Source organism: Onychostoma macrolepis, chromosome 23 (assembly GCF_012432095.1).
Source record: "Onychostoma macrolepis isolate SWU-2019 chromosome 23, ASM1243209v1, whole genome shotgun sequence".
Taxonomy (NCBI): domain Eukaryota; kingdom Metazoa; phylum Chordata; class Actinopteri; order Cypriniformes; family Cyprinidae; genus Onychostoma; species Onychostoma macrolepis.
This window is the reverse complement of record NC_081177.1, coordinates 10654077-10678082: the sequence shown is the minus strand read 5'-3', so window position 1 is coordinate 10678082 and position 24006 is coordinate 10654077. Positions and strand designations below refer to the sequence as shown.

The following is a 24006-nucleotide window of genomic DNA, read 5'->3' as shown; positions in this document are numbered from 1 at the left end:
ACGTAATCAAGTATGGGATGAAAAACTTGGACTGTTGCGCAAAAGTGGATGTCACACATACACGTGCACGCACGCACACAAACACACACAAGACCACTATCAAATACATGGTCCCGCAAATTCATGCAAATCTAGTGTAACCCGTTTAAATTGTTCCTCAGGGCAGGCTGTAAATTCCTATGCAAGGCCACAGCGTCACGCAAATAGGAGGCATGATATGGAAACCCATCCATTATCACTGTTACCATGGAGACACACAGCTGCATAATTCTAACATGAACCGAGTCGAATCGACCGCAAATGGAGAAGAAATAAAGGACTGACTCGCCAGTGATGGATACTGGTTCGAATAGATGGCTTAGATTCAGATTTTAGATTTTAGACTCGTACTGAATGGACAGCATCTAAATGGGAGTCAGGGGTGAAAGCGGGGAAAATAAATAGAAATAAATAGCTAAATTCGTCCTCTCGTGTTCGCTCTCTACTGAGATGTGAAGAAAAGCTTTGATACTGGCACAGGAGGGATGTGTGGCTGTAATTGCATATAGGTTTATCTAGGTGTGTAGAGAGGACCAAACCAAGCGACCACGCTTTTTTTTTTTTTTTTTTAGCGAGTAAGAACGCCTTACTCGGTCAAGTAGCCATCCAAGCCAATAGTAGCACCATGGCGATCTTTGCCGTAACCATGGCGAAGGCCTCCATTGGGCAGGGGGGGACAGGCGGCGGTGATGCCACAGTGCTTGAGCAAGTTGAGGCTGGGAGACGACGGTGAGGATGAGGAGGGTGTGGAGGAGGAAGGCTTCATGGTTGACAGAATGAGAGCTAGGCAGTCGGCAACAGCTTTATTGGATGCGCAAGCCAGGGCTGGCGTATGACCTGTGACATGACAAAAAAAGAAAAAAAAAACAGAGGAATCTTAGTCAAGGAGAAACTCATTCAAATATAGCAGTTCCATGATTTAGAGAAAGGTTATTAAATGGATAGTTCACCCAAAAATGAAAATTCTGTCATTAATTGCTCACACTCATGCCCTTTTTGTACTCAAAGAAAACAAACATAACGACTTTATACAACAATTTCTTCTCTTCTGGGACTGGGTCTGCCGTCATTAGCGAGAGTACCAGTCGCTTTGTTTTTAACATCTGAAATATGCTGCGATTTATATTCCAAAGTAATGAAAATCAAGCACACACAACATATCAGTTCTAACATGGCTAACTTGACATCACAGCCTATTCATCAAATGAAAATGCAGTCAACAAAGCCTAAAGTTACACGGTTCAAATTCTCACGTCTGGTTTTTCTTTTTTCCCCTCGCAGGGAAATGACTGTCTTTCAGTAAATGAGGGTAAGTTGTTGTTAGCTGTTGTCGAATTATGCATTCATACAGAAATGTTTTATTTCTAGGTGTTTTTATGTCTCCCTAACACCATTTGTGCTTGATAGGAGAGGCAAAGCACGTCAAGTTTATTTCCCACACACTGGTAATTCAGTTTCACTTTAAATAAGTTTATGCTTGGTGTTTCTAATAAATGTTGTTTATAATAAATGCCATCATAATTAAAATGTTCTTTGGAGTAAAGGGAACTAAAATATACTATAGTGCTAATGTTTTGGAATTGTTTTATTTACCTTTTTTTTACAATCATTTCTGAATGTAATAAAATGTGATTTAAACTGCAATTCAAAATTCTTTGTTTTTTTCCCCTCTCAACAGTGACATTTTTACCCGGTCCAACCAGTATTCACTTGCAAAAAATACATGCATGTATGTGTGTGTGTGTGCGCGCGATTTTGTGAAAATTCAGGACATAGATTTGTATAATGACAAAGGTATGACACAGGTATTACAAGGTGAAGGTGACATCTCAGGACATTGACCCATGTCCCCACTTTTCAAAACGCTTATAAATCACTCAGAATTAGGTTTTTTCGGGGAAAGTTGACATGCACAGTCTCCTGTAAGGGGTAGGTTTAGGTGTAGGGTTGGTGTAGGGCAATAGCACATACAGTAAGTACAGTATAAAAACCATTACGCCTATGGAATGTCCCCACTTTTCACAAAAAAGAACGTGTGTGTGTGTGTGTGTATATATAATCAGGCCCATATAAAATGGGGATAATTAACAAATTTGTCATGTTCAGAACAGTAAATTACTAGTATGCCAACTTTATCAGTATTAATATAGGATTTCTAATAATTATTCCATGGAAACAATTGCACAATATACTTTTTACCCCTAATATTAGTCTTTGCACCAGTTCATATTGCCGTGAGCAGCTCACGCAAACTTTTCCCAAAAATGCAAAACATGAATTTGTCTGTATTGTATTGCAAATTCACTTGGAAAAACCACAGCAAGGCCGGTCTTACCTTCCTCATCCACTGCCAGCACTGTGGCTCCACGATTCAGCAAGGCCTGAACCACGGTGGCCAAACCATTCCTGGCGGCAATGTGGAGGGGCCTGAAATATAAAGAAAATGAAGTGGAGAATGATTTTAAAATGTTTGTCCAGTTTATTCTGATTGAGTTTCAAGTAAAGTGTGTAGTTTCTGTGCCACAAAGACAAATCAAGCAAAGGTTTAAAGCTAGTCAGGATACTCAAAAAAGAGAGCAATGTTATGACATTGCTACAGAGCCATGAATAGTTGCTTACTACTTGTATTTGCAAACTAGGACAAAGAAACTCACATCTGAAGCATACTGTTGGTTGCATTTATGAGGATAGGGTTGTGGATCTCCTTCAAGATCAGCATGGCACACATTTCATGAGCCTTCAAACACAAACACAGTTAGCAATATGCACAACATTTGAGAAATCTGATCAAGAGAAAATTAGTGTTAAGTTTAAAAAGAGTGCAGTTTGTTACCTTGCTGCAGGCCAGGTGCAGGGCAGTGTTCTTGTTCACATCCAGGAGGGACAGGTCGGCTTTGGCTCTGTGCAGCAGCAGGGCTACATACGACAATAACAAAAAATCTGAAATTACTAACCTCTCTATAGAGACATGAGACTTGTAATGTCTGAGGGTCTTGGATTATATCACATATGGTATAACTCTTACCCACAGCACCGCTTTGGCCATTGTCGGCGGCCACCATCAGTGCAGAACGCCCTGAGTGGTCCACGGCATTGATGTCAGCTCCGTGCCGCAGAACCAGCTGCAGCCCAGCCACGTCCTCGGCAAATGCGGCCGCATGAAGCGGGGTCCTGAGTACAAGATGTCAGCACATAGTCATTTAAATGGTTGATAACTCATGTATTGGTTTTCAATTTGTAACTTTTTTTTAAAATTAATATACATATATAATAATATTTTAATAACTATTTGCACCAACCTTCCTTTGGCATCCCTGATGTTTACCAGCAAATTACAAACACTGGATTCCAACAGCAGCTCTGCAGAACCACTATGGCCATTAATGCTGCAACGGGAAGACAAGAACATGCAGCATGGCGATTAGGCAACATACCATACATTATATATTCAATATAGCTTTATTTAAATACTCTTTGCAAATCAAAAACTTAATATATGGGTTTACTACGCAGAAAAGATTCAATGGCTAATTTCGGTGGCTGTAAAAAATGTATTTGAACAAGTATCCAAGTACACTACCATTCGAAAGTATGGGGTTGGTAAGATTTTTAAATGATTTTTGAAAAATGTATCTTATGCTCACTAAGGATGCATTTATTTGATTAAAAAAAAAAACAAACAAAAAAAAAACTGTAAAAACAGTAATATTATTGCAATTTAGTTTTCCATTTTAATATATTTTAAAATGCTAATTCTCATATGCTGATTAGGTGCTCAAGAAACATTTATCATCATCATCAATGTTGAAAACAGTTGTGCTGCATAATATTTTTGTAGAAACTGTGATACATTTTTGATAAATAGGAAGTTCAATTGCATCTAAAATATATATATTTTTAAAAGTCTTTGTCATATACCATATACAAGTATTACCTGTGTTTTTTTAATCTTACTGTCCCCACATTTTTGAACGGTTGTGTATACCGAGGTGGAACGGATTTAAAATTAGTGGGCATTTTTTTACACCATTACCACCATCATTGATTTCAATTTGAAGTAATCTGGGTACAAACTGCTAAGATGATGAACAAAAAACTTTTTCAGTTCAGTTTTCCCAGTAAATATTTCAAATAATAATAAAAAAAGATTTACATCACTTTTGAAACTAAAAAAAGAAAAAAAAGAAAATCAATACTCACAGAGCACAGTGCAGTGGGGTGAAGGGGTTTCCCTCCTGGATACTACATGGTTTAAGTTCAAGTAAAACATCCAAACAGTCTTCATGACCTGTTTCACAAATAGCGCAAGTCACCTATTTAACTTATGACAGTTTTAGCAATGCGAACGAGCCACTGAGGCTTACTGAGGTCTGAGCTCTTACCGTGATAGGCTGCCCAGTGTGCGGGTGTGTAGCCGTGGCGGTCTGTGATTGGGTCGTGGGGATGGGAGTGGTCAGCAGCAGAAAGAAGATTGGAGAGAATGTCAGCATGGCCGCAAGAGGCAGCCAGATGGACCGCAGTTCGCCCCTGAAAATCTCTGCTGAGGACTGAGACACTGTGGGACAGCAGGGCGGTTATACAGTCCTCCCGACCCATCACCGCCTACAAAGACAGACCTGGTTAGAAACCTCCCATTATGAGGACTACAGCAAAAGCTTTACAAGTGATTTCAGAATCTCACCCCTCTGTGTAAGGCTGTTCTTCCTCTCCTGTCTCTCATATCAGGGCAAGCTCCTCTCTCCAGCAGCAGATGCACACAGTCAGTGTGTCCCCCCAGCACTGCCAGCATTAGTGGAGTTCTATCGAGAGAGAGGGAAACAGTGAGAATGATATCAACAACTGAGAGCTGAAAATACAAATGAAAATAAATAGTTATGTTATTTTTCAGCATTGTTTGGGAACATTTCAATAACAATTAAAATTTTTATGAGGATCTCTTATCCAAAATGGAAGTGCTATGCATGGCTTGTTTTGTTTTTGTTTATTTGAAAGTGACTTTTTGTGTTTGAACTTATGTGAATTACATATTTTGACACTTAATTGTCATACCAATAACTTAGATTACCAAATTGTCTTTTGCTTACATCTCTGAAATATATATAGAAAAGTATTTCTGTAAAAAGAAATAACACTGCACATGTTGTGACATGAATAGCATTTACCTAAAATATTTATTAAATGCTAAAATATCTGTTTTTATTTCAAGTTTTTTGGAACCCAGACAAACTGCGTATTACAGTCTTGTCTCAGATATAGTATATTTGCATACAATAATAATTTATATTTTACTACACTGTCCAGTAGCAGGCTCAAGACTTCATTTCACAAGAAGACCTTGAAATTAAACTATTATTTAGTTATAATTTTAATATGATAACTATGTTAACATAAATCAATGCAAGTATAAATACAATTATAAAAATGTAAATACAATTATTATAAATATAAAAAAAATTACATAAAAAAAAATCATCATATACTTTCTATACGTTTAATCCAACATTCTAAAAAATGCTGGGTCATTTTATTGGGTTATTTTTAATATTTTTTTTAACCTAGGTGCTAGGTAGTTTTTCTGTAATTAAGTTGCTGGGTTATTTTTTTCTACCCAATTGCTGGGTCAAAATAACCCAGCCTGAATTCTGTCTAATATTTACCCAGCGCTGGGTTGCCAAATAACCCAAGTTGGGTTGTTTTTAACCCAGCATTTTTTAGAGTGAAATTATTGTAAATCATTAGATTCAATCAGATTATGCAAGATGCATTACCTTGTTTACTTAAAATGAATGCTGTGAACATGAGCAAAACGATAAAAAGCATTAAAAAGAAAGTAATAGAGCCAACAGCTCATACATACTGTCCCTCTGCATCTGTAACATTAACAAGGTCGGCTCCCCCCTCGCTACAGAGCAGCATCCGCAGACATTCGGAGTGGCCGTTGGCAGCTGTCAACAAAAAGCACACAACAACTTGTCAATTCCCACAGAAAGATATGATTCACAAGGCAATTTACACATACGTGCTCTCTGTACCTGCAACATGAAGAGGGCCCCATTTGCTGCGGTGCTCTGTGAGCAGGCAAGACGCTGATTGGCAGAGCAGCAGCTCTACGCAGCGAGCATGTCCTCTTTGAGAGGCCACATACAGCACAGAGCGCCCCACCGGGTCACAGGCATCCACATACGCTCCAGACTCAATTAACACTGTGACACATTCCCAGTGACCGACTCCACCTGACAGCAAAAGGAGAGTGGAAAAGTCATTTCTTTTAATATTAGCTCATTACATATTTCTTTTTTGGACCAAAAGGGGGCAGTTCTCTGTGGAATTACAGAATATATGCTGATCAATATATTGCTGCTGATTTTTTTGTCTTGACATTTTGTACATACCGCCAAGTGTAGTGGGCTGATGGACCCGTTGCTTTCCTTGTCTCCTAGCGTGTTGAAACACATCTCCAAAAGCTATAGAATCAAGAACAAAATATGAAGCATGTATCAAGTGTTTTACTGTAAGAAGTAGTTAAAAATCACAGTGGACGATGTTAGAGTGAAAGGTCAATCTCACCAGCTCCAGGTTTTGTTTGTTGCCGTGGGCCGCAGCGTAATGCACAGCGCTGTATCCTTTAGTGTTGCACAGAGATGGATCAGCACCATTATCCAACAAATGCTCCACACACCTGAAAGTATCAAAACACATGGGACTTAAAGACTGCAACTCAAAACAACTTTTTCATAGTTGCACTAACATTCAAAAGTTTGAGGTATGTAAGATTTAAGTCATCTCGTTAAAAATACAGTAAAAACAGTAATTTGTGAAATTAATGTGATTTAAAATAACTTTTTCTATTTTAATACATTTTAAAATTGTCACAATTCTTCTGAACTGAATCAAAAAGAATCTTTTGTAACATCATAGATGTTAAATTTTACAATATAGCTTAAGATGCATCCTTGCTAAATAAATTGTTTCTTAATGTATTATTTTCTACAGGTTTTTTTCTAAACTATTTTGCTGACCCCCTGGGGGACTTTTGAAACACTGTGCAGTACCTTAATGGACCACTAGGGGTCTGCACACCCCTAGCACTAATCAGTGTTCAAAGAGACAGCTGACATTAACTGCACCACTCCAGATGGTCATGTGACACATATGTAACATAAGTGTAAAGCATATATAATGTAATTATTTAAATAATTCAAGTGGAAAAAAATAAACTTCAATTAAAAGCAAGGATTAGGTACAGAACTGCATTTACAAACAAAAAAACAAAACTTACAGGAAGGATTCCTTCTCCCCATCCTCTTGGTTCTGATGGGTGCTGGCATGGGGTCGGTCCGTTCTGAGAAAGACACCAGAAATCAGTAATGCTGTGTACACCATGCACTATTATATTTAATAGATGCAAGAAGATGTGTGGGTGTGTGTGAGAGTGCATTTCACCTGCAGAACGCAGTCGATGCAGCCGAATAGTGTAGAGGTGTACAGCCAGAGCGGTCACGCTCGTTGACCTCCGCCCCTGCTCCTACCAGAACCACCACACACTGATACCTCCCATTAGCAGCCGCATAGTGCAAAGGAGCCCTGGTGGAGAGACACAAATTTAAACACTCAGCATTCAGGTAAATCTCAAAAAAATAAAAAAGGGCCAGCATACTTCATGCCAAAATCCTATATTTAAAAGAAAACAATTGCACTGAAACCAAAAACACTCACCCAAAATAAATTTGACAAAATTACATAATTAAAAAGTTGATATAAAAACTGCATATTTGAGTGTTCATTATTAAATGTGATTTAAAAAATTATTACAGAGCATCACTACCTGGCATAAGGAATATTTACATCATGCACACTTCAGATATGATCATGACAGAAATTGTGAGCATCCCATTTTATCAAAGAAAGAAGATTTGTACCTTCCAAACTTGTCCTTCTTATTCATGTCAGCTCCACTGCTTAAGAGCAGGTTGAGACATTCAACATTCCTGAATAAAGAGAATAAAGGATATGCATAAATAAATATTTTAAACATCTTTTTCAACTACATTCAGATGCTGGCTGTTGAGTCAGAATCAGCAAAACGACCTTGCTTGGCATTTGTGCGCATAAAATGCTGTTATATGGGACACCTGATATAAAGTGGGCTAGTGGATTTTTAAATAGCCCGTTCTAAGTAGAGCTGCAGTCTCACCCTCCAGAGGCAGCAGCGTGTAGACAGGTCCTCCCAAAGTTGTCTGGGGTGTTGATGTCAAATCCGGCCGAAAGCACGTGTTCTTTACTCATTGACAACACAATGCTGTAGAGCTGACCTGCAAAAGTCAATGCAATGTTAGTTGGAGAATTACACTGTCACTTTTCCTGGCAGCAAATCGGTCATGTGAAAAGCAGTTAATGGACTGCTTTAAGACTTCAGTCTATCACTAATGAAGTAGCATGGGATTTGACATTTTAACATGCACATGAATATGCCAACTATTTAGTACCACATTATTACAATCACAGCACTTCCCTAAGGGACAAGCACATATACCGTATAGTCCAGGGACAAAACCATTTTCATTTGGCTCTTGCTGTAATTGGTCACTGTATATGGAGAAATTGTGCGTACCTGAGGAAAGTAGCTTACGACAACAGTCAGAGGACCCGTAGAGCACAGCTAAGTGTAGAGGAAACATCCCATGAATTCCTTGTCTGTACAAAGAGGACAAATTAGCAAATTATTTCATTACACATGCCACAAGCAGACAGCATGCAAACTGTGAGGAGATTAGAATCAAATGCAAATTCCTTTTGCATTTACAAGGAAGAGGGGTAGACTGTGCCATTTTTAACTAAATTGTCAGAAATACAAGGAGAAATGAGATGCACATGAAACAAATACACCTAATTATATGTGAGGGTGTCTGATAATAACTGAAATTATTTAACATTTTCATGAACAAGCAAGGAAAAGTGTAATATTCCGAATTTTTTAACGTAGTGATTCAATCTTCAACATTTTGCAATGACATGATTATTTTTTGCTATTTATTGAGCCAGTAACACTCTTTAGCCCAGTGTTGATGTTGTTAACTAAAACATATGAAAGAATGTGTAATTTTGTAATTGCAATAAAGCTAAAATATAAATATTACATGAAAAACTGAAACTTATAAAAATACACATTACATTTTGCATAAATGTAATTCATGATCAGCCACAGAATTTGCTTAAAGGGGTCATGAGATGCGATTTCTTGTTTTCCTTTTCTTTAGTGTGGTATGTAGCTGTTTGTGCATGTATACAATCTACAGAGTTGCAAAGCTCAAAGTCTCCCACAGAAGGATTTATTCTATCTAAAAGAGAAGGCTGATCCAGACCGGGCTAAAACGCTTCATTCAAACACACCCCCACATGTCTACGTCACGATGTGGAAATATTTGCGTAATGCCGCCCAAATGTTCACGCAAAGAAAGAAGGCGTGGTTTCAGTAACCGCAGTAGTGTTGATGCAGCCATGTCAGGGAGACGCTATGTTTCTATGCGAAAGCAAAAGCACTTTATTTGGCCTTCCAGAAGTAGATGCAATTAGGAATCATTTGTTAAGATTTGTTTACAACAGAACAGCACAACCCAAATGTTTGAATTTGTGCAACGCATTTTATGGATGACCGTTTTGTGAACCTAGGAGAGTACAAGGCTGGCTGTGCATAAAGGCTATTTCTTAAAAAAAACAAAAAGGTCAATTCCAACATTGCTATGACAATCTGGCGCTTCTGAATCAGCTACTGTAAGTATGTTTTGTTATTAGTTTAAGTATTTGCTATTGACTGTTCAAATGCGGAGTTATGTGCAGTGTAGAGTAACGCGCTGTGTGTGTGTGTGTGAGTGAGTCACATCACAATGTAGTCAACTGTCTTAACCGTGGCTTGTGTACTGCAAATACATACGAGCATCACTGTGTCTGTCACGTGACTTTGTTCCCCTTTCGGGCTTGAACTGATGGTAAAACGAACAACATTATTAACTGTCTTTATATTTACTTTGAAAGCTGAAGCTCGCGATTATGGTAAGGGGCGTTACATTTCTGACGCGTGCTTGTGGTGTTCGGCCAATCACAATGCACTGTGTCAGCTGTCCAATCACAGCAGACTGCGCTTGTCGGAAGGAGGGGCTTTGTAGAAACCAACGTGTTTGAGAGAGGCGGGGCATAGAGGAACTACAATAATGTACATTATTTGAAAAATAATGTGTTTTTGAACATCAAAGAAAATGAAAATTCCCAAAATGAAAATTCTGTCATTAATTACTCACCGTCAAGTTGTTCCAGACCCTTAAGACCATCGTTCATCTTCGGAACACAAATTAAGATATTTTTGATGAAATTGGAGAGCTATCGGACCCTCCATAGACTGAAATGTTCCCAGGTCCAGAAACGTAGTAAATACATCGGTAAAATAGTCCATGCGACAATGGCTCAACTTCAGTTTTGCGACAGTACAAGAACACTTTTTTTTTTTTTTTTGCGCAAAGAAAACAAAAATAACAATTTACTCATTCTAACAATTTCAACCATTTTTCTCCCCGGAGTTACGTCTTCTGCCATTTTGGAGAGTACCTAAGAATGTATTTGACTTAATCAGCGTTGTTTACATTCGGGGGGAAAGTGCGCACATGAACGCAATCTGCGCAATAAGCGTTGTTTACGTTTAGGGGAAAGCGTGTGTATGCGTTGTGATACTTTTTAAAATGGCGGAAGATACAACTGGGGGAGGAAGAATGGTTGAGTAAATTATGTTATTTTTATTTTCTTTGCGCAAAAAAAAGTATTCTCATAGCGTCGCAAAACTGAAGTTGAGCCACTGATGTCACATGGACTGTTTTACCGATGCATTTACTACATTTCTGGACCTGGGAACATTTCAGTTGTGTTGCTGTCTATGGAGGTTCAGATAGCTCTCCGATTTCATCAAAAATATCTTAATTTGTGTTCCGAAGATGAACGAAGGTCTTACGGGTCTGGAACGACATGAGGGTGAGTAATTAATGACAAAATTTACATTTCGGGGTGAACTAACCCTTTAAAGCATGTCAACATATTCTGTTACACAAAACAATGATCTTTAAAAAAAGCATCATATGACCCCTTTAAGATTGTATGATAAAGACATTATGAAATTGTTATATTGTAAAAGATGACTTTATTCCACTCACTACAAAAAACAAAAATACCTAAACAAAGTCTCACTCAACAAACATGTTTGTACCTGGCTGTGTCAGCACCGTTTGTCATTAAGGTGCTGATAAGCAGCTCGTGGCCGTACTTAGCAGCAACATGAAGAGGAGTATTGCCATATCTGTCCACACAATCTATCTCCCCACCTGAGGAGACAATAAGTGGGGGTTAAATACTACAAAAGGAACTGGAAGTTGAGTGAAAAAGGAAAGTAACTAACCATTTTGAATGAGGATCTGAGAGCGAGTGAAACGTCCATGAATGGCTGCCATGTGCAAAGGGCTTTTCCCTTCTTTACTCTGTGGAAAAGACAAAATAAAGAAACGTCTTAAAAATGTTGAGAAAGCATGCAAAAATTCAAGTCAAATACATTTAGATCATCCAATCAGAGCAATGTCTTAATAAACCACTCCTGTTTCCCTATCCAGACCTGCATGTTGACATCAGCACCGTTGTTGACCAGCAGCTCCAGGCAGAGAGCCCCGTTAGTGGACACGGCAGCCAGGTGCAGGGGCGTGTAGCCACGGTGGTTGGGCTGGTTGACGTTGGCCCCACGGTTGACCAGCTCGTTGGCTACGGCCTCCTGTCCCGTGTAGCAGGCCACATGGAGAGCAGTGTTTCCAAAGGCATTAGGCTCATCAATCTGAGAAACAGACAGCATGGAATAAAATATCTTGTAAACCAAGGATCAACCCCATTTCTTTTCCAGGAAAATAGACCAAAAATATCAATGACTTATTCTGCACTACAGACTTTTGCCATCATCTTGCAAGTACAAAATCATGGGTCATGGCTATGACATAACTAATATTGATCCTTTATTATTGACAAGTCGTTCAAATACCTGGCCAAAAAAAAAAAAAATTAAATTATATTATATTGACAATAATAAAATATTCCCATGAGGTGGGTTTCAGAAACAAATGATCATCACTTAAGTAGACCAAATCCAGGGACATCGGATTCACTTTTTGGCCTAAAATTTGTTCTTTTAAAAATGATTCATGTGTAAAAACACTTTACATTGCAATCATTTTTGACCCATGGCCTAGTGATGAACAGCCGGTGGGGAACATTTATCTGGGTTAGAAAAGGTCATGTTGTCCAAATGCATCATGTTTGAACACGGTTGACTTCATATTTCTGATGCCTTATCCCATATTGCCAATATTTTTAATCTATCATTTAGGAACCAGACACTTAATCATTGGACAAAAAAATAAATCAAGAGGAGAAAAGTGAAAAAGCTTAATGTCAAGCCCTGGCCCTGACCTCGGCTCCATTGCGTAACAGGTACTTGACCACATCGACGTGGCCACTGGCAGCAGCAGCGTGGAGAGGGGTGTATCCTCGCTTATCCTTACAGCTCTTATCCGAGCCTTGAGACACCAGCAGCTTAACCACCTCCAGATGTCCTGAAAGAACCAAACAGGTAAGTATTACTACTACTTCCAGGAATCACCACTAAGTGGCTAAAGACGATGAAACCAATCAATTGCTATTTAGCTACAGAAAACACCTAGAACACTTCAGAAAGATACGAGTATACACTTACCAAGGTAAGCTGCCCAATGAATGGGCTGCCTGTCTTTCTTGTCACTGGCACTCAGATTGGCTCCCTTGTTCAGCAGCAATTTAACCATCTAGTTGGCAGCAAAAGCACAAAGTCACATTGTATCCATTTATTAAAACCATCTGTGCATTAGAGGCGCCCATGAGAACTTAAAAAAAAGCAAAGTCATATTTTTTACCCTATACAGGTAGAGATGTAAAATCAAACTGGCAATAAGGAAGTTAAAAGGACTGGTATTTCAGTACCAAGTTACTTGCTTTTTTTATTGTAATAATATATTTTTATTGTGCCATATTAAAGCACTTAAAGCAATATCAACTTATCGATATCAAAAATTTATAACTATTTTATCTACAGTGTGATTTAATACAAAAATTATTCATATTCAATCTTGTAAATCTTGACAATTATATTTAAAAAGTTTAATATTCAATATTAAAAATATACAAATATTATAAAACATTATTGTGAGTGTGCACAAAATGTATTTTCTCAAATACTTAATATTAAATATTAAAATATAGAAATATTACAGCATTAAAATTACTGTGCACAAAATGTGTAGTTTTCTTAAATATTCAATATAGAAATAGAAATATTATAAAATATTTAAATTACTGTGACGGCAACAAAATGTGCAGCAAAGGTTGTACAAAATATTACATCAAAACGGAAGTATCTGTGCTCGCTCTAATGGCAATTTGCACTTGCACAATCTTGTAGAGAGTTAAAACAAAGATGTTGAGGGCTGAAGTGGCCCACCCTGTTGTTTAATTCACCCGAGTGCATTAGAGGAGTAAATCCACCCTACCTCCTGGTATCCACTCTGAGCAGCGTGATGCAAGGGCGCTCTGCCCGTGCGGTCGGCCATATTCAGGCTTGTCACATGGGGCAGCAGGGCCTCAACACAACGCGTGGCTCGGTTGGCCGCTGCAATGTGCAGTGGTGTCTGCCAGAACTTATCCCGCGCTGTAACGTCAGCTCCCTTCCTTAGCAGCAGCCCCACAGCCCTCTGGGTAAAAAAACAAAATGCATGAATCATATTAAATTGCTACAAATGCTAAACAATGGCATGAGTAAGCTGTTACTCAGATTGAGCCTCCACTCCACTTGAGCCTGTGTGATTTATATGCCTGTTTACCTCGTTTCTGGAAGCAGCTGCTCTGTGCAATGGTGTTAGCCACACATGGTCCTTTGCATTGACATTCGCACCTATGTGGTTAGGTGAACCAAAATAAGGAAGAAAAACAGATTTAAAGAATGAAGTTAATAAATGATTAATACTTAAGCAATAAAGTAAAACTAGCCATTTCACATTGTGAATTCATTTGTGGCTAAAGGGCGTTGTTAGGCATGTCTCTCATACCAAAATGCTTATACATGATAGTTAATAAATAATAAAACCATTATGGACACAATTTATTTTTTAAAACACTTAGCAAATTAATCTAAGGTGAAGTGTGTAATTTCTGTGCCATTAGTGTCAGCAAATTGTAAAAATAATGATTGCTTCCAAACAGGTCACAAATTCATGCTCTTGGTTGAGCCAAAATGCAACCAAGAAAAGTACAAAAACAGAATTGGATTTGGTTTATTAAATGAGATGTTAAATTGCCTCGGGCTGAAAATCAACCGCTTTAGGTTTAGCAGGCGCTGTGTAGTGACATAGACCAGTGGTGCAGTTCTGCCTAATAATAATAATAATTAAAAAAAAATCAATCAATAAATAAACAAATACAAAAGTAAATATTTCAATAATATAATCGACACATTAGCACGTTCATGGTTCTCAAATATCAGTTAATGGTCACATGGCAAACAAATAAAAATATCTAATGTTTTTCAGTAAGTGTTTTCATTGAATTTATTTTAAATTGGGCTGCACAAATTAGTCAAAAAAATATATATTGTGGTTATTTGGTCATATACCGCAACTTGAACTGACTCATTGAATATGAAAATGTCTCCTATTGCTACTGCCAAGACATCCAGACAAAAATAAAGATTCTACTGCTAATGGAAAGTTACAATACAAATATTTGTCTTAAATTCTTCACTTTCAAGCGGTCAAACCATTGAGCTTTTAACATGTCAAATCCGTTCATTTTGGTGGGATATTGGTGAAATACTGTAAACGTCGGTCCACTGAAAATTATGTGAACACAAAGTGTACGTTGGTTTCCAAATACACTTTAGTGCAGAGATGGAGTTTGTGTGAAGCAGGATTTACTCTTAACAGAGCAGTATTGAAAGCTGCATGCGTGTAAATGAGCAATGTAGTTTGCATGATGTGAATCAGACTTTGTAACTTGCTTCATGACATTGAAGCCTTTGATTTGATAATTGCAAATTGAGAAGATCACTATTTCAGTTTTGTTTTGAATAATTGTGCTGCCTATTTTTTTTAATTTTACTGCTACATTTGATTTTGTTAATTATAATTGGAAAACCCTGATATAGACTGAACTTATGCGAATGGATGTGACGCCATAAATTTTACTATTTTATGCATTTTAGCAAGGCTAGAATGCTGTATCGTCCAATCAGCTTTTGATACCAGATCTGATTAAAAACATTACTGCATATGGTGGCAGCACTGCTGTTTAAGATCATACCAGCGCTGATGAGAAGCTCCATTATATGAACGTCCCCCAGCCAGGCAGCAGCATGAAGAGGTGTGCGGCGCTCTTGGTCCTGACACAAGAAAGTAGAAAAAAAAAGAAAAAAAAGTTAACAGATTTTTTATTTCCTTTCCACACTGGCATTTTTCATTAAAGGCCCACACAGCCCATATGTACAGTCACCCGGACAATCTGTCCATAGTTATTACATCACATATGCAGATGAGACACATAATTCAGGCTCACACTAAAATGCGCCATTTGGAACATACCAGTGCATTGACTTCATCTTTCTTGTGCAAAAATAACTTCACTTCATCCACATTTCGGTTAAATATGGCCTGGACCAGAGGCAGCTGGAGGTGGAAAAAAAGGGTGGATGTAATGATAATGCTATGAAACATGACAACAAATTCAAACCTTTCGTTTGAGCAACTTCTGCTTACAGTGTATAACATTAAGTGTCAATTGTGAGGTGTATAAACGGTATGATTATAATCAAATATCACGATCACTGAGTATCATAAGAAAGCTGCAACAAAACAACATGCACTGCAATTGTCTCTACGTAGATATGATAAATTTGCATACAGTATTGTTATATAAAAGGATCACTTAACAAAAACCGGAGTATTTGTTAAATGGATTAATAAACATGTGCATTTTAAAAACATAAACACACAATAGATGTTTTCCTATGCGGCTGGCTGACACCCAGCTCATTAGGTTAGCACGCAGGCTAACGTCTGGGCGTGATAAAAGGGTTATTTTTCATTTTTATCGCGCCTCTTGGGGTAACCCTACCCTTATTATAAAGTAAAAACGTGACGTTTACAGCTAAATGCATGACAAAAACACAAATTTTGATGCGAAAATAATAAGGGAAATGGCAGAATCCATCGTCAGGGAGCTAAGTTAGCTAACATATCAGGCTCTGCATACAAGCGCAGAGAGCGAACAACAAACTGCTTGATTTTCGCCACTCGTGGGGTTTTAATATCCCTCACCTGGTCTGAAATATTGAGTACCCCCATCTCCCTGCGTCAGTCGGGCCGAAAGTCCCTCATCAGTAAGGAATCGAGGCTGGGAAACCAAGACAACAATCTTGTGCTGCGATTATAGACGTGATGAGTGAGTCTTTAGCTGGTGAGGCAGTTGAAAATAGCGACACCAGCGTGATGGCCGCCTGCTGCACCAACTTTCACAATAAATGCCCGTGAACTAAACCTTGCTGCTAAAAGGGTTTTCAAACTTTAAGGTGGCCTAAATATCAATTTTTGCTCTGTATGAATGCTATCTTGGAAAAATATTAACTGGGTTAAAATTAAGCATATGTCTATACAAACATTTAGAGTACAGAGTTAAGACCGGTCTGTGCCTGCTCAAAATTAAAGCTATAATGCTACATAGAAATGCACTAAAAACGAGGCCTGCTTTGACACACCTTGGCCTCTAGTATAAGGATATGCAGTTAAAATGGCTGCGGAAATGCATGAATTTCTGAGAAGCATTAAACAGTGTGTTTAAAGATGCCTAAAAGAAGCTCTTCTGTGCTGCCAAGTCCAAGTGTTTAATTATACAGTAGATGTTGAAGGATGGTTTTATTGTTTTTCTTTTTATATCCATCAGGAGGAGATTAAAAAATCTCTATATAAAACAAAATGTCTGACATTTTAAGTAGGCCACAAACGTAGTTCATGTGTATAATGCCCTCTTCTGTACAAACCAATAAAGCAAATTTGTAAATCTTTTTCAAATAAAGACACTTTAGAATATTTCCGATAAGCAATTTTGGCATCATGCTTTTTAAACGTGAATGCAGGTGAAACGCTTCTCATTATGGTCAAAGGCCATGCTAAAAGCGATTTTTACGTCAAATATAGCACACAAAATCTAATCTTTTTGTTTCACTTTATTATTATTATTATTATTATTATTATTTAACTGCATAAATCTGCGAGGTTTTTGACTTTTATTTTGGAAACGCACCGAAGACAACAACCTTCCGGTGGCCCTGTTGGAAAATTTGATAGGGTTGCCATTTTCACCAAATATAAAAACACCCAATACAGTTATTAGGGAATGCAGAACGCACAATGAGTTTATTTGCGAGTGCTAAACATCAGAGGAAAAACCACTAGAGTTAAAAAAAAATGGCAGACTCTGTAGTGATGGGGAGCGGATCTTTAAACTCCGGAAGCGTAAATATCTCCTTTCATTTCTGTTACCTACAGTCTGCTAGCTTAGCCAAACAACACTAACTTTATGAGTTTGTTTAAATATAAGGCACAGTTAAGGCCAGAATTGTCATATATTTTAAAAATAGACACTGTTTTATATGCAAACACATCAATCTTTTTATTATGTTATGCGTAAATATATAATAGCTTTACAATAAATGTAGTGAAGCTATCTATAAACAGTTCAGTGTCTAACGTTAGTCTCAAACTAACTGGTCTTGCCTACCTGAAAACTATTTTTTTGGCCATTGTATGCCCAGTCATGCTGTTTGAACACACTTATGATGCCCAAAAATGCTGTCTTTGCAGTTGGACATCCTAATGTTTAATATTCTGTTCTTTTGATGAATAATTGCAGCGCTCGGGGAGCAGTAAGACCAGCACAAGTCCTACAGAGAACTATCAGCTGGCTCGGAGACGCACGCTGCAGGTGGTGGTCAGCTCTCTGCTGACAGAGTGTGGCTTCGAGAGCGCTGAGAAAGCGGCCGTGGAGACACTCACTGAGATGATGCAGAGCTGTGAGTCCTTCCCTTAGCTCATGCAAGTCACCTGTGTGTGTGTTTATATAAATGTAATATTTATGTAACTGTTTTTTTATTTCAATTACAGAATAAACATGTTTTATTGTATGTGTTTTCTGTGTTAAGAGTCTGATTATATTTTGATAGATATAACTGAGGTTGGACGTTGTGCGAAGGCAACCTGTGAGCATACAGCTAGAAGCACCCCTACACTCTCTGATGTGGTCATCACACTGGTCGAAATGGGTTGGTTGCCCTTTTATCAATATATTTAATCTTAAGAAGTAAAGATTTCACTTCTGGATGTGGTTGAATCATGTTTATCTGTTAATGATATTTTAATGAGGTTTACTTTTTCCACAATCGCAGGTTTTAATGTGGATACTCTTCCAGTGTACGCTAAAAGATCCCAAAGGATGGTCATAACTGCGCGTAGGTTTATCATTTTTTTTTTAACCAATGTATCTGTTTGTCCTATATTATCTGTTATGACTGTTTAAATGTACTCTTCTGTGTTTAACAGCTCCAATAACAAATGCTCCAGTCATCCCAAAAGCCCTCATGGCCGGACAGAAGCGCACTCATCCAACATACATCCCCAGCCACTTCCCAGAATTCCCAGATCCTCATACATACATCAAAACACCAGTGAGTTAAACTGGCTTAACCAGTAACATTGAGAACATACATTCGGTTTCAAAATATTATATCTCACGTTTCTGTGTTTTAGACCTTTCGAGAGCCTGTGTCAGATTACCAGGTGGTGAGAGAGAAGGCAGCATCACAGAGAAGAGATGTGGAACGTGCTCTCACACGCTTCATGGCCAAGACAGGAGAGACGCAAAGCCTTTTTAAGGACGACATCAGTGCATTCCCTTGTGAGTTTTTCTGTCCCAAATACCGCCAGTGTCCTATTATACTTTGACTACTCTTTTGACTTTCTAGTGTTTGTTATTCATCTGTCTGTGTGTAATAAGTGATTGCAGCAAAGCCAAGCTCCATCCCTTACCTGAGTGCCCTGCTGCCCTCTGAACTAGAGCTTCAGACGCTGGAGGAGACAGATTCATCCGAGCAGGACGACCAGACAGACACAGAGAACAACCCCAGTAGCATCAGTCAGGCAAGCATGAAGCAGTTTTTCTTGTAAAAATGTTTATGCAAAAACATACCTGCATGTGTTTTTTTTTTTTTTTTGAAGTCTATTATGTGTGTGTGCAAAAATATTTGTATTTTATTAACAACTTTTAAAAAAAAATAGAATTACTTATTTTAATAATAATAATGATTTTTTTTTATTTTTCATTTCTAGGATGACCACAGTGCAGATAAGGAGAACGTAGTGCTGCCGCCTGGTGGTGTTGTGCCTGCAGGGAAGGCCAATGAGGAAAACATGATTGACAACCCATATCTTCGGCCAGTCAAAAAGCCCAAAGTGAGAAGGAAAAAATGAAAACTGATATATTGACTCGGCTACTTCTGCATCAGCAGATTAGGATGGATGATGACTTCTTAGCACGTGCTAATTACATTGTGCCCCTCGAAGTTACAGCTAACATATGAGGAAACAGTCTTCAACAATTGCAATTTGGAAACGCGCATTGGTCCATCATGTTACTGACGTTTGATTCTTATAGAATGACAGACTGTTCAGTACATCTGAAAAATATTAGATGGAATTCAAGCAGGCAACTTCTCTAAAGGGTTACACAGCTTACAGTTGATTTTTGGTAGTTTGTTTTGATAAGCCTTCCCTTGAAATATCATTTAGTTTTTACAGTTCTAAACAACACACTAGAAACGTGACATTCTTTTTTGATTTGTGTGTATGTTACTCATTTGTAAATGATGGTAATAAATGTCTTTCATTGTTTATTTTAAGGCATTGTTTTAAAAAGACAAGTTGAAAATTAAACCAGAACGTGCAGATAGTGTAAACATCTCCATTATGAATGTGCCTCATGTCCTGTTAGTTTACTCACTACTACTTTAGTTTAATTTTAAGTAATGTACCTCAAAAATACGGTTTCACATTGGACAAGTTATGAAATAGCTTTAATGTTTGTATGCATTGACAGTCACACTTCTTGTGGTAGTTTTAGTGTCATCAGTAAAACAAGCTTAGATATGCCACCCTGTTCCTCTGTTTCCTAAACTCTTTGTCATGGTAGAGCTGCATGGACACAAATTATGAAGAAAAAAAAAATTATATAAGCTAAGGAAAAACATTATTGTTTCTTTGAATTGTAATTTGAAGAATGTCAGAAATATCTGTACCTCTGTACGCAGTGCTCTTCTCTCCAGTGATGGCACATTTGACCAGTCTGGAGAGCCAAATTTCATAGGCCACGACACCACCTTGCTTTGGCCGGTATCATGAACATATGCCCCTGGACTAAAAAAGGGATATACATTGAAAATCTGCGATTCATTTATTTTAAACCTGGAATTAAAAGTTTTAGGATGCTCTTGCATATATTCAAGCACATAGATGATCTTTGGATCATTCTCAAATCATGCTGGCAAGCGTAACCATCAGGTTTAAGATAAAGAATCCAAATACCAAGACATTGTGAAATTTGTGCTGATTTTTCAGTTCAACTTTTACTTGGATTGTTATTCTGAAAAATATGATTTTTAAATAGATACAAAAAAGAAGCATTTTGGACCCCATATTTTTCTTTATTTAATGCTTTAGATGTGCTTTGCTGCAACCCAGTATATAATTAGAATAATAATGGGATAAAATAATTCTAGATGAGTGGTTATCAACCAAGGGCTCAGGGAATGCAAATGAATAAAATCTAAAAACTCCATAAGCATTTTTATAATTAATATACTTTTTCCCCTAGTTATTCCAAGCACTACATTGTTTTATAAGGTCAAAATTGAGAGTAAAAATATATTTAAAAATCCTTATCCCTAATCATTATCCAGTAACGCAAAAGTCATGGGGCCTGGCCTTCAATTATTTTTAAGGACAATGTGGGCCCTGCAGCTAAAAAGTTGCTTTTTATTAGCAGAAGACATTTATTACCAGATACAGTCATAGTCAAATGATAAAAAAATAATCAAACCCAGGGCTGGAGTCTGTATTTGAATGTCTGAATCTTGCAGTGGTACTATTGAATGGTGCATTTCCAGGAGGACACACTTCAGACCGAGTCCAGTCCGGCTGGTATTTCTGTGGTGAAGGGGTGGCCGTCTATAAAAACAGGCGATGCATTTAAATGATATTAAATTAAAACAAATTAAATGTTTGTGATGTTACTTAGAAATGAATGAACTATACCTTAACTGGAGGCAGAAAGCGTGGTGCAGTGCGCGCTCCTAACACATATCCCCTCTTACTCTCAGGTCTGTGTTGGAGCCCGTATGTAAGACTGGCCACCTGGGAACTGCTAAGTTAGGTGAAAAGAATAACACGTTCCATAACTTATAAGTTATTAACTGCTGTGCCTTCCTGTATACTCACCGTGTGGTTGTCGTAACATCCGGGTCCTAGGTCTTTGGAGCTGTAGAGCGCGAGCATTTCATTGCCCATGCGATCAGGCGCAAAGTGCGTTGGAAACATCATACGTTTCTGGCAGCTGCCGAAGGCGACCCGTGGAGCTAGAAAGTTGATACAAGCAAATAATAAAATTCATTTTTGAAGGCAAACGATGCAGTTTATTCCGCTTATGGATAAATTACCTGCGCCCCGTGTCATCATAGCGTCCTGATGTTTACCGGTTACCATGGTATCCAGGTGCAAACGAATGCTGATGATGTGGATCAAATGGAATTCCGATGTATTCAGAAGTTGTGTAAAAAGCGTTACAATCAAACAATGAATTCATTATTCAATTTATTATTAGCCTATTATTAGCCTATTATTTTAACTAAAACGTTAGTAAGTAGGCTATAGTAAAGCAAATGTATTGCCTCATAAATAGCGTGTCAGGAAAACAGCCAGAAAAAGAACTAGTCACAGGCCTGTTTACAGTTTCTCCAGAAAGCATTTGGAAAGTTAAGTCACACTTCAATGAAAAGGCATGGCATTAAATAACAACATATAAATCCAAACACATGATGTTGATGTATAAAGTATGTTCTCCTCCAGTTCACACAGGTGTGTACACATGTCCCAACATAATTTTTTAAACATGAATACGTCAGTTTTTCTGTTTCTGAGAATGATATTATTGCTGTTTATCATGCCAACTATGGATGACGGGATCATGGAGCCTGCCCTCATAAATAAGCAAGTAAGTTTTGACAAGCCATTATTTTCTCTGAGGGTTGTATTGATTTTCAACACCTTTATAAAGTTGGTTTAGCCTATTGTATACTTTGACTATACTGAGATCTCAATGAAAACTATAATGCTGCAGTGTTTGATTTCTGTCTCAGTGTCACAGAGCATGATCTGCATGAGTCGGTGAGGAAAGAAGCACATCCTTTTCTTTAGCACTGCTATTTCTGTTTCTCTTTTCTTTGAAAAAGCTTCTTTGAAACCATGTTTATTGCAAAAAGCACTATGCACTATATAATCTGCCCCCCCTCCTTCACACACTGATGTCCTTTGAACAATAATGACATGCCACAGCTTTAAAGTAGAATTTACTTGAAACAAATGTTACTATATATTATATATTATTGATTAGAATAAGAAAAAGATGGCCAGTTAATGTAAAGAAGTAGCCTATATAAAACACTTATAGAATCTTATACTTTCTTTGCAGTTGTAATTTGGGCAGTTCATTGATCTTATCAGATGCAGCATACATTTTTGTTATTGCATTTATAATCATGCTAAAACAGTAAATGTCCAATGTTGATAAATAATCAGGAATGCTCAACACTCAAGAGCAATATAAAGGACATAATATTTAAGATTTCCTGGTTCATAAAACACTTCAGGATTATGACCAACCAAAGATCACAAACCAATACTGATAAAAAAGGCCCAGGATATAGAACTAACTCTTACATTTATTATAAAGAGACAGAGATGATACACGAAAAAGGACTCCCTGCAAGATTACTTCTCCAGAAATTGTCTCAGAGTCTCAGTTGGGTCTTAAAGGTGATTGACATATAATCAAAATGGGCTAATATTGAATCATAAAACATTTGCAATGTACAATCAGCCAAGTTATCAATCAGCAAATAATTTATTCTACGCTATTTATGTGCCTCTGGAAGCTTGCGTTCTGCAAGTGAACTTTGCTTTATTGTGGCATCCCAAAGAGGCACAAAATCACTTTCACGGACTTTTAAATGAAATGTTCCCTCCTGGTGGAGTGACCTGCCCAACTCAATCTGAGCAGAATCGGCTAAAAACACATCTCTTCCATCTTTATTTGACCCTCTAACTCTAGCACTCTCTATTCTAATTCTATTCTTTAAAAAAAAAAAAAAAAAACTTGTCCCTTTTAGACTTGCACTCTATTCATTTGCTGCTTGTTTTATTAAAAAAAAAAAAAAAAACTAACACTAGATTTTCTAACCTTTTTGCATTCTTTTTATTGTTTTCTTTTTATTTATTAAACAATTAACAAAAGCAAAAAAGGCCTCTAACACTAGATTGCTCTATTCTTTTTCTATTCTATCTGTTTTCTTTTTATTTATTATATAATAATAAAAAAACTAGCTACGTGTACTGCGTTAAGCTAACTGAGACTTGCATTCATTGCTCTTTTGTTGATTTTGATTGCTTCCATTGTCCTGATTTGTAAGTCGCTTTGGATAAAAGCGTCTGCTAAATGACTAAATGTAAATGTTATTTACAGATGATAACGTGATCTGTCTTTATT

At 37.5% G+C, this 24006-nt stretch overlaps 3 protein-coding genes across 4 annotated transcripts; 1 reads left to right on the top strand and 2 right to left on the bottom strand.

Annotated features, from left to right (window-relative positions):
• Positions 1-424: 424 nt before the first annotated feature.
• ankrd52a (ankyrin repeat domain 52a) lies at positions 425-16840 on the bottom strand. Its single transcript, XM_058764553.1, has 28 exons — positions 16458-16840; positions 15723-15806; positions 15445-15523; positions 13971-14041; positions 13641-13841; positions 12812-12899; positions 12529-12671; positions 11687-11899; positions 11477-11555; positions 11288-11402; positions 8651-8733; positions 8234-8351; positions 7959-8027; positions 7483-7623; positions 7319-7381; positions 6607-6718; positions 6419-6503; positions 6072-6266; positions 5897-5984; positions 4721-4838; positions 4422-4641; positions 4240-4327; positions 3339-3425; positions 3065-3210; positions 2873-2955; positions 2694-2776; positions 2375-2466; positions 425-876 (listed from the first exon to the last, which is right to left on the bottom strand). The coding sequence occupies exons 1-28, from the start codon at positions 16482-16484 to the stop codon at positions 626-628; spliced, it is 3222 nt and encodes a 1073-aa protein (XP_058620536.1). The 5' UTR covers positions 16485-16840; the 3' UTR covers positions 425-625.
• Positions 16841-17441: 601 nt separating this feature from the next.
• On the top strand, positions 17442-20146 carry taf8 (TAF8 RNA polymerase II, TATA box binding protein (TBP)-associated factor). Its single transcript, XM_058762268.1, has 8 exons — positions 17442-17651; positions 18049-18208; positions 18359-18457; positions 18581-18643; positions 18735-18859; positions 18942-19089; positions 19189-19331; positions 19521-20146. Exons 1-8 carry the CDS (start codon positions 17604-17606, stop codon positions 19659-19661), a joined length of 927 nt encoding a protein of 308 aa, XP_058618251.1. The 5' UTR covers positions 17442-17603; the 3' UTR covers positions 19662-20146.
• A 103-nt stretch (positions 20147-20249) lies between these two features.
• si:ch211-66i15.4 (uncharacterized protein LOC560315 homolog) lies at positions 20250-22366 on the bottom strand. Of its 2 annotated transcripts, XM_058762270.1 has the most exons (6): positions 21902-22364; positions 21684-21820; positions 21501-21599; positions 21286-21413; positions 20486-20603; positions 20250-20381 (listed from the first exon to the last, which is right to left on the bottom strand). In XM_058762270.1, exons 1-6 carry the CDS (start codon positions 21945-21947, stop codon positions 20316-20318), a joined length of 594 nt encoding a protein of 197 aa, XP_058618253.1. In that variant the 5' UTR covers positions 21948-22364; the 3' UTR covers positions 20250-20315. The 2 variants fall into 2 exon arrangements, with proteins under 2 accessions (XP_058618253.1, XP_058618252.1); XM_058762269.1 differs by having other exon boundaries at positions 20295-20603; positions 21902-22366.
• Between the last annotated feature and the right edge of the window lie 1640 nt (positions 22367-24006).